The sequence below is a fragment of the Protopterus annectens genome, chromosome 5.part0 (genome assembly GCF_019279795.1).
Source record: "Protopterus annectens isolate FY-2018-M chromosome 5.part0, PAN1.0, whole genome shotgun sequence".
NCBI classification, from domain to species: domain Eukaryota; kingdom Metazoa; phylum Chordata; order Ceratodontiformes; family Protopteridae; genus Protopterus; species Protopterus annectens.
Genome location: NC_056735.1, coordinates 1197069916 through 1197082857, shown reverse-complemented (window position 1 = coordinate 1197082857; position 12942 = coordinate 1197069916). Strand labels below are relative to the sequence as shown.

The window sequence follows — 12942 nt, the reverse complement described above, 5'->3', positions numbered from 1 at the left end:
ACTGTAAAACCTTGAGCTATGGATTACAATACGTGGGATTAACACTTGCCAGGTAGTCAGGTGCCACTGAAAACTGCCTCCCAGAGATGTGGGGATGGAAAGGGATATGCAGCATGAAGTCACTTGAAAGATCTTTGCTAGTTATTCCCTATTTCCTCCTGACCCTCGGACAGCTGACAACCCTTTTACTCTATACAGTTTTTGGCCATCAAGTCGACTGAAAAGTATATCCATCCGGTCACAGCCCCCATTTTTGCACACGGATAGGGGTATCACTTCACTAGTGACAATGTAGGGCTAAGATTTACACCGCCAAGTGGCTAGCACTGTAATGCTTTTGTCTATAAGGTAATACCTCTGAAACAAGTTTAAAGAAAAAGAGTGATGTCCAGCATTTGTACTTTTCCTGCATTTTTGATCTTTTTTTTCTGCTGACATTTCAATTTGGAACCAAGAAGGAAACAGCCTCATTTCACCCTGCATCCACAAAAAATCATTAACTACATCCACGGGCATTGATCACAATTACTAAAAATGAAAGTGTAGCAGAACAATGCATTTGTAAGGAGGAGGTCTGTCTTGGGTAACCAATTAGGACTGATACTGCAAACATTAGGACTGTTTGACAAATACAACTTTCCCAACCTGCCAGCTAGCCTCCCCTTCCTGCAACTCTCAATCCAATTATTTGGCACACAGCAGTGAGCTGGGGGGGGGGATAAATTAGAACACAAGAGAAACACTAAGGATGGGGAATGGAAGAAGGATATATGTTAGCACAGATGGAACGTCTTGCAAATGTGTTACTACAAGTACTAATGTTTGGATCTAATAATAGGTGGTCCATCTTTGGTTTTCAGGGGATAATAAGCTGACACTCTACAAATGTCATCTATTGTGGCTTTATGGAAAAGGGGCTATGAAGCAGCCACTACCCCCAGTGAAATGAGCCCTAGGAGTTGCAGGAAGAGGCTTTTTATAATTAGCAAATTTTATTTACTACTATTAGTAATAGTAATCAATTTAAATGAAAACTTTTAGAATTTCTTGCCTATTTCTTACTCAGCAATGCTCAAGATGGGTATGATCATCAAAACAATGAATATTCTACTGCAGAGACTACATCTTCAAGGAAAAAAATACATAATTGACTGGTTCAAGTCTTACTCAGTGTCAGCTAGGCATTAAAGGAGAGTTGGTTCTACGTGCCAGTGATTTGCCTCCTACAACCCGCTTCTTCCCAATTTTCCCTTCAAACCAGTATTCCCCTATGCTACATTTTACAGATTACATTTTCAACAGCCTCTGTTTCAATACACTCAGCCCTCTGTTTGACTGCTAGACCAGTTTAAACTTTTGAATGGTGCACAACAAATGTGATACATGATACCCTTTGTTACTCAGCCTTCCTGCAGTAACTCTGCCAATCTGCACTATTCACTTTTTTAACTTGAAGATGACTGTATTCTAAATGCACCAGTGACTTAACTGTCTTGCTTATTCACATTATTTTATTGATGTGAATGCTAGCCACATACATCTTATGTACCACCCACTCTGCACACTACATATGTTTTGTAGTGTCCTCTACTCCAATCAAGCTACCTGCTAAGCCTGTCTGTAAAGATTGCTTACCGGTCAGAAAACTATGAGAGACTGGGCAAAACCAAATGCCAAGGTTGTCACAGCTGAAAAAAAAGAGAGATGTCTGGGTAACTGAATACAGTGGTACAATGATACACAGGCTCCTGGTGCTGGGAAATCATGATGGTCCCAGAGTCTAAAGACCAGATGCTAAGGGCATTGATAACGGGAACATTGGAGATGGAAAAATTTCATTAACACAGAAAAACTGACAGAGGTATAACTAATACAGGACAGTATGGCACCAAAAACAGTGATGCCAGGAAAATGGATGTCAGAAGAGCCGAACAGCAAGGGAAAAGGATGAAGTCAGCAGAACAGGTCTCAGAACTAGGGAGAGAGCTTCCAGCACTAGAAAACCTGGAGCCAAAGCAAAAGTGGATTGCACAGAAAACTATAAAACATATCTTGGCACCCAGACTCAGAAGGGAAACTAGACGTTCTGGCCTCAAACCTGTGAATTGCTTCTGCCAGTTTCTCATAAACTATTATGGGAATATTAAGTAAATTGCTGACCTCATTGTTTTATACCTCAAATGAACTGCTATGCCATGAAGAGAGGCAGGAGATGCTTTGAATGCAATAACAGAAGGGAGCTGTACAGTGTCCCCCCTTAGACTGACTAGCTTGTTTAATAATCAAATTGGAGGGAATCTAGAAACACCAATAAAAAACATGAAGGCTTCACCTTGGTGGGATCATGCTTTTGAAAAAGGAAGTTTTCTTTTGCTGAAAGGAGTAGTTTTATAATTTCTTTTACTTTAAAAAGTGTAGGAATACAGCCCCAAAGCTGAATGGAATGCTATTTTACTGAATGGCAAACAAAGCCTGCAAGGCTGAGGAAGCCTAACTTTTTCTTCTGCCTTCATTTGGTTCATAGCTAAATACTAGCTACAAGCCTAGCCAAAAAAAAATAAATAAATAAAACACGGGGGTCAGAATCAAACTCTGTACCTTACATCTGTGAGGTAAAAACCTTAATCATTATGCCAACCCCTCCCACTAAATTATTTGTAAACTGGGTTCGACCCCACCATTACCTGTTCTCTTTCCCCAAATTCACTGCAATTACACCTTGTGCCACAGAAACAGAACTGGTGATCCTGTTAAATCTGAACCAGATAAGCTTGACAGCTGACTGGAATACTGTTTTACTGAATGGAAGAGACAGCTTGCAAGAGTAAGAAAGCCTCTCTTCATTTGTTTTCACTTGGTGACCTTGTTAAATCTGAAGCAGTAGGAATACAGCCCCAATGCTGAATGGAATGCTATTTTACTGAATGGCAAACAAAGCCTGCACGGCTGAGGAAGCCTAACTTTTTATTCTGCCTTCATTGGTTCGTTAAATACTAGCTACAAGCCTAACAAAAAAAAAAAAAAAAAAACACGGGGATCAGAATCAAACCCTTTACTTTACATCTGTGAGGTAAAAACCTTAATCATTATGCCAACCCCTCCCACCAAATTATTTGTAAACTGGGTTCGACCCCATCATTACCTGTTCTCTTTCCCCAAATTCACTGCAATTATACCTTGTGCCACAGAAAGAGAACTGGTGATTCTGTTAAATCTGAACCAGATAAGCTTGACAGCTGACTGGAATACTGTTTTACTGAATGAAAGAGACAGCTTGCAAGAGTAAGAAAGCCTCTCTTTCACTTAGTGACCTTGTTAAATCTGAAGCAAGCTTTACAAAAACAAACATTGGCAGGCAGTACATAAATAGGGTAAAATAATGAAAAGACCAATGGTTAGACCACAGCTGAAGATAAAAATGGAATAATCCACGCCAGGAAATAAATCACTTGCAACTTCACAGTAGTGCCCTTTATAAAGCCAAAAATTGTAACTGAGATGTAGTAGTCAAGGTAGGAAACAGTTCACTTGCAGTTTCACACCAATTGCCCTTTATTAAACAAGAGTAAGTGCTTTCGCGATCTAAGTCAATTGATCGCTTCTTCAGACTCATAAAAACAGTTAAAACATTAGTATTTAAAATATGAATAATTGAACAGTAATAGTGTTGAAAGACAGCAACCAGGAAGTAAAAAGTAAAATCCAACACTAAAAACATCTGAAAAAAGCAGCCGCACACAGTTATAATGCAGCCTGCGATTTAATACGAGAAAGACACACAGTCAAAATACAAACAACTGAAAAGGACGGATTTAGTGCTTTCTTCCACCTAGAGTGTGGATTTCATCAGAATCAATTACACGTTTCTGAACTAATTTATCAGTTTTTTGGCGCCAAGCAATCTCATTTGTAATTAAAGGAACCATATACCAACTCAATACATAAATACCACTCTAAATAATATGGATGAAAAATGAAATAAAAAAATGAAATAAAAAACATGAAATAAAAAACATGCAAGTGTCAATACTACATATTTCTAAACTTGTGTACCAAGTAGTACAACCTCTAATTCATTGCTAACTCTCATACATCATGCTGTCATGTAGAGAACTAAATCATAATAAATATAAAATGTACCAGCATAGTAAAATATAGAAAAAATGCTAAATTAATTACTACAAAAATAGCTGAAAAAACTACTAAGTAACTGTCCATACACCAGAATACATTCATAGGGGAACTGATAACGCTCTATGGGGATTCATGTACAATTCATACCAATTATCATAAATAAATAAATAAATAACTTAATGCTAGCTTGTTACAATATTAAATAAAATATATAAATCTGAATATTATTTAAAATAAATATTGATGAAAAAGTAATATTGATTGAAAAGTGAATGTTAATATAAAGTAAAATCCTACATTCTAATGCATCTCTTACCATAATGTATGTCAATAAATAATAAATTCATAAATATAAACACATACAAATAAATACATAAAAACGCCTGTAGATTATAGAAAATGCAATGTCAATAATTAGGATATACAAAGTATATATTGTCAAACCATTATAATATTATAACAATAAAGGCTTAATATTAATGTATTCATTCAAGCCTGACGGGGTAGCAGCATCTGTTAAAATTTGCCATCTAATTTCTTTCCCCAATAAAATGGCTTTAATATCACCACCTCTATTGTCCACTTTGACTTTTTCTAGTATGGCGAATTTAAATTTGTGGCTATTATCCTTGTCTGCCACATGCCTGTATAGTGCATTTGTACTGTCTTTTTTCTTTATAGCACAGAGGTGGTCATAGATTCTTTTCTTAAACATCCGTTCTGTTTTTCCTATATAGAAACTGTTACAGCCTGTACATACTGCAATATATATTATATGGTGGGTGTTACAATTCCCACTACTAATTTGAATACGAGTTCTATTTATATTCTCTAATTTAACTATATCAGTTTCTAATATTACATGACAGTAGCTGCAACGACCACATTTACGTGTTCCAGTATAATGCATATTCATACATTCCACCCTTTTGTATCTTTCAAAAATCTTTTTCATATTAATTCCCATTTTAAAAACAAAAATGGGAGGCTTTACCTACTATTTCTTCTATTGCAGGGTCTACTTTAAGAACATTCCAGTATTTATTAAGAATACATTTTATACTCTTGGCCTGAGGGGTATACTCTAGAATACAAGCTCTTCTATAATCCGTAACCTGTTGAATCTTACTTGGATTGAATAAAGGTTTACCCAAAACAGGGGAGAATCTATTCCCCCATTCACCAATAACATAGGTCTTAACTTCATTCAATAGTTTTCAGGGTATCCTTTAAGTCTAAACATACTGTCAATATTTTCTATTTCTTCTATCATATCTTCATATGTTGAAGTCATTCTAACCGCTCGAATGCATTGTCCCTTAAATATGCTTTTCTTTGTTTTGTCTGGGTGATTGCTACTATAATCTAAGTAGTTATTAGAGAATGTTTCCTTCCTATAAATACGAGATTTGAAACCATCGTGATTCATAGTAATATATGTATCTAAATATGCAATTCCTACTCGACTAGATTTATGTGTGAACTTCAAAAATGTACTTGATGTATTCAGATAAGTTAGAAACTCCACAATGATATCGTCCGGTCCATCCCATAATATGAAGATATCATCCAAATATCGGGTATAATAACTAATGTATCTATGGTACTTACTCTTAAACATTTTTTCAATTTCCCAGTCTAAAATAACCATGTTAGCATAACTAGGGGCACAAGCAGCACCCATAGCTACTCCCTGTGACTGCTTGTAATATTCCCCCCTCATAACATATATAGTTGTGTTCTAGTATGATAGACATAAATTCTATAATAAGACTTGCATGTTCCCAATCTAATTCTGAATAGCTTTTAATGCTATCGAGGAAACTGTCTAGTCCTTCCTCTTTAGGAATACTAGAAAATAAGTCGACAACATCTACCGTTATAAGGATAAGCCCTTCCTTCCATAATTGTGGCGACAGATTACTTAAAAAATTCCAAGAGTCCTTGGTAAGGTGAGGAATCTTGTTATAAATGTGTTTTAACCATGTATCTATAGTCACCCCCAATGGAAAAGTTTTAGCATAACTTCCCGATATAATAGGGCGAAACGGTGGGTCCTGTATGTTTTTGTGCACCTTAGGAACACCTACTATAGTAGCTAACTTTGGATTTTTAACAGTTAAAAAATTATATAATTCTAAATTAATTCTTCCATCTAATAATAAATCTTCTATAAATAAATCAATCTTTTTATAACCAATATTTATTTCATTCAAGGAAACAGAGTTGTATTTACCAGAGTCAACCAAAATGCTGAATATCTTATTTTTATACGTGTCCTGGTCATATAGGACAATCCCACCCCCTTTGTCGGGCTTCATAATTCTAATAGATTTATCATTAGTGAGCTTGTGTATTAATTCTTGTTCTCTCTTATTCATGTTATTTTTTATTCTTCCATTTGATATTTCATTCTTTAAAAGATATATTTCCTTAGTCACCAATTTTTCATATAAAGCAATATTCGGATGTGTGGGGGGAATATATGTGCTAGGCTTCTTCAGTTTACTTTTTTCGCCTGTAATATTTTTATTTTTAAATAATATAGCCAAATTTAGTTCTCAAATATTTCTTAATCTCCACTATACAATCCACTGTCCGAAAACTTCTCACTGGGACAAACTTCATCCCTTTCGAAAAAAGGGTAAAAAATTCATCACTTCTCTCTAAATCGGTATAATTGAAAATATTGAAATCATGCTTACTAACAATAATATCTTTAGAAGCAGCCAAGGATGGTGAGAGACTACAATTGGTCTCTTGTAACACATCCAACAATGGCTGCTGTTCATCCATCCTAGTAACTACAAGTGTCTCACATCCCATAGGTGATTGTTCGGCTCCTAACAATGATAGGTGTAAAGACATCTACACTACTCATAACTGTATCTAACTCCTCCATTCCTGATTGTATGGGTACATTTGTCCCCTTCCTGATCTCTGGTTTCTCCATTTCCAATTTCTTTTCCAGTTCGTTCTTGCTCTTTGATTTCTCTCCACATAAAAATTCCGATTGTCCCCTGAGATATAATGATTATCGAAATTATAATCGAAACTTAATCTATCATTACTATCAACATTTCTCCAAACTGCTTTTTTCCATGGGTAGGCAGAATTATTACCATACTCAACTAAATCCCTTTCTAATTTCTTATGCTTTTTTAACACTATAGTGTTTGCTTTACGATCTACTTCTGTAAACTGTTTATAATATAGCAGTTCCCATTGATTAAACAACAAATCATCCACAATTAGCTTAAGTTTTTCAACTTTTTCAATAGCTATACACAATTTTTCATCATTTTTCTTAATCAAGAGTTTAATAAAATCAAACCCAAATTTGTCGAACAAAACATAAATCCCCATAGAGCGTTATCAGTTCCCCTATGAATGTATTCTGGTGTATGGACAGTTACTTAGTAGTTTTTTCAGCTATTTTTGTAGTAATTAATTTAGCATTTTTTCTATATTTTACTATGCTGGTGCATTTTATATTTATTACGATTTAGTTCTCTACATGACAGCATGATGTATGAGAGCAATGAATTAGAGGTTGTACTACTTGGTACACAAGTTTAGAAATATGTAGTATTGACACTTGCATGTTTTTTATGTTTTTTATTTCATTTTTTTATTTAATTTTTTATTTCATTTTTCATCCATATTATTTAGAGTGGTATTTATGTATTGAGTTGGTATGGTTCCTTTAATTACAAATGAGATTGCTTGGCGCCAAAAAACTGATAAATTAGTTCAGAAACATGTGTAATTGATTCTGATGAAATCCACACTCTAGGTGGAAGAAAGCGCTAAATCCGTCCTTTTCAGTTGTTTGTATTTTGACTGTGTGTCTTTTTCGTATTAAATCGCAGGCTGTATTATAGCTGTGTGCGGCTGCTTTTTTCAGACGTTTTTAGTGTTGGATTTTACTTCCTATTTAAAATATGGTTCAACCAATGAAAACACATATAGAACTATGGCATAGACTAATTAAAATTGCATACATCATTTCTAAAACCATGAAATTAAAAATATGCTTCCTGTCTTCTTCTTCCACATGTTTTGCTAAAGCACTTGTGTCTTTTTTATTTCTTATATCTCTAAGGTGCTCAAGGATACCTTCCTTTAGACACCTATTGGTTTTGCCTATTTAAAAGGCATGACAGACAGTGCAGAAGCTGAAATAAACCAAATTTTGTGTTCTGCAGTCAGCATAAAAATCTATATCAATTATAAATCCTAGCATAGGATGTTTATATGTAGATTTATTATATAAATAGTCACATGCTGTACAATTTCTGCAAGGAAAAGTGCCCTGCCTATCAGATTGTAACATTCTTTCATTGTTTCTAAATTTATAACAGAGTTGCCTTTTTAAGGACCTCTTATTTCTAAATGAAAAGCTGGGTCTATCTTCTAACAATTCTCTCAAGTCAGGATCCGACAATAAAACATTCCAATTCTTCTCAAAAATATTACAGAACCTTCTGATGTCACTTGAATAAGTTATAGGGAATCTAACTTTAAAATCATGACCTTCCTTGCTTTTAACATCTTCTATAGTATTTGAGAAGAGCGGTTTACATCTCCCATCCCTATTTTCAATTATATATTTAGAGCTTTCATTTATGTTAGATTCCCTTTAGCAAAACACGTGGAAGAAAAAGACAGGAAGCATATTTCTTTCATAAATAGGGTAATCCTGTTTTACATAAGCTAAACTGAATACACTGTATTACAAGATAAGTTCATAGGTTCATACTAGGCTATCTGCCCGAGGGCATTTACAAGCCTAGCCCATAGTTTTGTGGCTTACGCCACCCCTTTAGTATGGGGAACTATACCCATTATTTTGCTGTGCCTCTGTTGAGCAGTGACACTGAGGTAATCCCTGGGGTATATCTGCGATCTCCCATCCATTGGTCAAGATTTCTCTTGAACAAGGCCAGCGAGGTGCTCTGCCTCACATATACCGGGATTTTATTCCACAGCATAGGGAGTCTTTGGGTGATGAATCTATCCCTCCAGCACGTCCTATTAATAGCCGTGTCGAGGTTTAAGTCTCCGCCTTGTGACTCTGACGGATCTAGATTTTTGAGGTGAAGCATATTCATCAAATCTGGGTTTGACATGGCCTTGTATGTTAGGCAAAGGTCACCTCTGAGCAAGCGGTGGCGACTGAATAGAGCTGGAGTTCTTTCAGTCGGGCAGCATAGGACAGATGTTTGAGACCCTTTATCCTTTTGGTGAGGAACTTTTGTGGCCTCTCCAGCTGCTGCAAGTGTCGGGTCAGATACATTCCGAATGGGGCATTGTACTCAATCATTGGTCTGATGAGTGATGAGTATAGGGAGACTATGACCTCCCTTGATCTAGATGAGAATCCCTTCATGATAAGGTGGGCAATGTAGAAGGTCTTCCTAACTACTTTAGCTACATGGGTGTCGAATGACAGACTACTATCAACCTGGGTCCCCAGGTCCCTGATAACTTCTTCTGTGCTCAGTGGATTGCCACCTATTTGGTAGCTAGGGGTAACCTTGTTTTTCGAAGGGTATGACTATGCATTTTTGGCATTTAACTTTAGGCCATGGCTCTGGCACCAGTTATCCGTTTCTGTGAGACCCTTCTGAAGGATATCTGTGTCAGATGTGTTTTCTACTATGGCGCCCAGTTTGCAGTCATCTGCAAACTTTGTCAGCCATAACCCTCCTGTGTTTGCTTGTACTTGGAAAAGTAGATGCCAAACAAGAGTGGGCCCAGGACTGAGCCCTGTGGTACACCACTTGTGACAGGCTTTGAGTCTGACATGGCGCCAGCAACTCTGACCCTGTGGGTTCTGTCACTCAGCCAGTTTGCAACCCATCTTGTGATGTATGGGTTAACATTTAAGCTGATGAGTTTTTCAATGATACCCGAGTGGGGTATTGTATCGAAGGCCTTCGCCAGATCGAGGTAGGCTGTATGGACTGCCTTTCCCTCATCAATGGCTTTGGTAACTGTTTCGAAAAAGTCAACCAAGTTTAGAAGGCATGATCTGCCTTTGACAAAGCCAAACTGGGATGGATCCAAAGTCTGCAAATTCCCTATGTCTTTATTTATGAGGTCCATTATGATCCTCTCCATGGCTTTGCAGATAAGGCTTGTCAAGCTAATGGGTCGGTAATTTCCAGGGTCGGTGGAGGCACCGCCTTTGTGAAGTGGGACCACAGTTGCAGTGCGCCACTCCCTGGGTACGTATCCAGAGGTAAGACTATGATTAAACAGCTGTCCTAGCTGTGGGTTTAATTCCTCGTTGAGTTCGTGGAGCACACAGCCGGGGACACCATCAGGTCCCATGGATGCTGTGTTTTTTGCTTTGGAGAGAGCAGTTCTCACTTGGGTGTTGGAGATGTGTGGGGGCTGCAATCGCTTGGCATAGATATCTCTCCTTTTCGGGAGGGGAGAAGTTTGCACTGAACCTGTCAGCCAGTATGTTGGCAATGTCTGTAGGATCAGTAATCTTCACATCATTTTGAACTAGTTCTGAGCATATCTGGGAGTTTCCTCCCAGGTTTCTAACATAGCTAAAGAAGGCCTTATGATTGTCTTTTGAGTCTTTAGCTATTTTTCTCTCAAAATTTGCTTTGGATGATTTTATGAGAGCTCTTAGTTTTTTACTTATAGTGATCAAGGGTGTCTTACCTTTTAAGGATTTTGCTCTATCTTGTAGTAGCTTCCTCCTTTTGTTGTAGAGTTTGTTTATGGCTGGGGTCCACCAGACTGGACGCTTGCCTTTGGTACAAATAGTCTTTGTTTTGCTTGGGATTGCCTTATCCATGCAGTCCTGCAGGTGCTGGTAGAAGTTATCTTTTTTTTTTTTTTTACATCATGAAATGTAACTTGAAAGCACAACAGCAAACAAACGAATAAAATCTGCTCCTCAGAGGGACATCCCTGCACCCCCATTTAAGGGATTCCATTCTCACACCCCTTACTAATATTCCATTGATCAGTGGGGTAAAGTGAAAAAACCTACTGCTGTACACCCAGGTTCCACACAATACTGGTCAACATGGTTTCCACTAATTATCAAGAAAACCAAAATGAAAAAAATAATATTCTTGACCAAAGGCTCACAAGCTACATAACGGGTAGATGTCATAAGGATGAGACAGAGGGGGTTACACACTAAAGAAGTAAAGACAACTTCTGACAGAACAATTGATAGAAAACGTCCTACTTGTGACAAAAGAAAAGTAGCATTAAATAAATGCTGAGACATGCATTCTGAAGTCTAACCCTTGAAATGGCTGCATTTTTCAAAAAAAGAAGATGGACGGTTTCTTGTGACCAAACAAAGACATTTAAGACCAAAGTGCCTGGCAACATGGGAAAGTTTTACTCATCAGGCAATTTTAACACCTGGGCGTACAAGTACAGATAAACCACTATCAGATCTTCCACTACAATACAAAACAAAACCCCTGTTCCACAGACAAACTACTCACCCTCAAGATAAAGGAAAATCTCTTTTTTGTTGTTAAGTACAGTATGACAGCAGGAAAGAACTGTTTGCAGGTACCGTTGCCTGCCTGTTAATGCTATCTAATGCCAGCTGTTGGGATCAGAGGCTGTGACACTGAAGGGCAACCATACAAAAGGTGATGTATATATGGGCTGTTGTACAAAAGATGATCTACAATTCTCTTGTTATTGATTAAAGGTACTGGTTAAAATAACTCTCAGAATGTTTCAAACCTTCCACTATGGAAAAGTTAACTGAAGTAATAACACACAAAAACAACTGATGCCTACAAAAAGCAACAATATTTAACAACATGCATGTTAATATTGAAACAAGCTATTTTTTAACTTACCTTGTATGTGCAGTTAACAGTAGGCTGACCATTTGGCTTCAATCCAATAATCTGGTAAAGTAATAAGTAAGAAAAATGAAGTAATACGATCAAATAAAAACAACTTTTATTTCATATTTCTAATCTGATGAGATCACCGATTACTTTGATTAAAATAAATAATAATAATAATAATGCAAAATTAATGTTCTTAAAATATTTAGTGATACTTTGGAGCTTTTCACCTCAGGTCATTGCTGAAAATTGGCTCCTACCCAGTTGGACCTTCCCTGTAATCAAATGTCAATAAATAAATTTATACACTTTATTATTTATTATACACTTTATTATTTATTTTTTTACAAATGTTGCACTGAGGTAACTGGTGATAATTCAGAAAGGGCTGTGCAAACAAGGTAAATAAATTACGCAGAAAACCTGATTCTCATACAGCCTCAGCAGTACACAGCACGAGTTGACGGTTTTAATATTTCATTACATTCAGACTGTGTGCATGTGTGCGTTTGTTTGAGGGTGGGGCATGACTACACAAATTACAAATGATATAAAAACTGAATTAAATGTCAAAGTTAAAGAGGCACTACAGGTTGCAATCTTGATATTTTTGGGAACTGCTGTCAATGTATCATCAGACAGTAGTACAGTGTGAGGTACTCACTGTAACATGAGAGTACTAATGTTGCACTGTCCACTCAGCAAACAGGGCTACATATTTCTAGATGGACATTCTGCAGCACTTGCTCAGACCTGTGCAGAGGTAAGCCTTTTATGAAACTGTGGAAAAGCTAGGCTGACCTGTCAGTTACAAGCATAAGCCAGTCCTTATCAAATGCAATCAATCAGATTTCATAGCCACACTCAAGTCAGTCAGATTTCATTAAAAGAATTCTACTATTTACAACATTCCTTAACTCTACCCTATGGGTTGAGCCCAGTCATCCTACCCAGC

General features: G+C 36.9%; 1 protein-coding gene across 1 annotated transcript in view; it reads right to left on the bottom strand.

Annotated features, from left to right (window-relative positions):
- Window positions 1-12942, bottom strand: part of LOC122801599 (sodium/potassium-transporting ATPase subunit beta-3-like) — a gene marked incomplete in the record, with an annotated part of 863480 nt that overhangs the window by 305493 nt on the left and 545045 nt on the right. Inside the window, 1 exon segment of the mRNA XM_044071063.1 lies at window positions 11994-12044. Coding sequence (XP_043926998.1) covers window positions 11994-12044 — 51 coding nt within the window.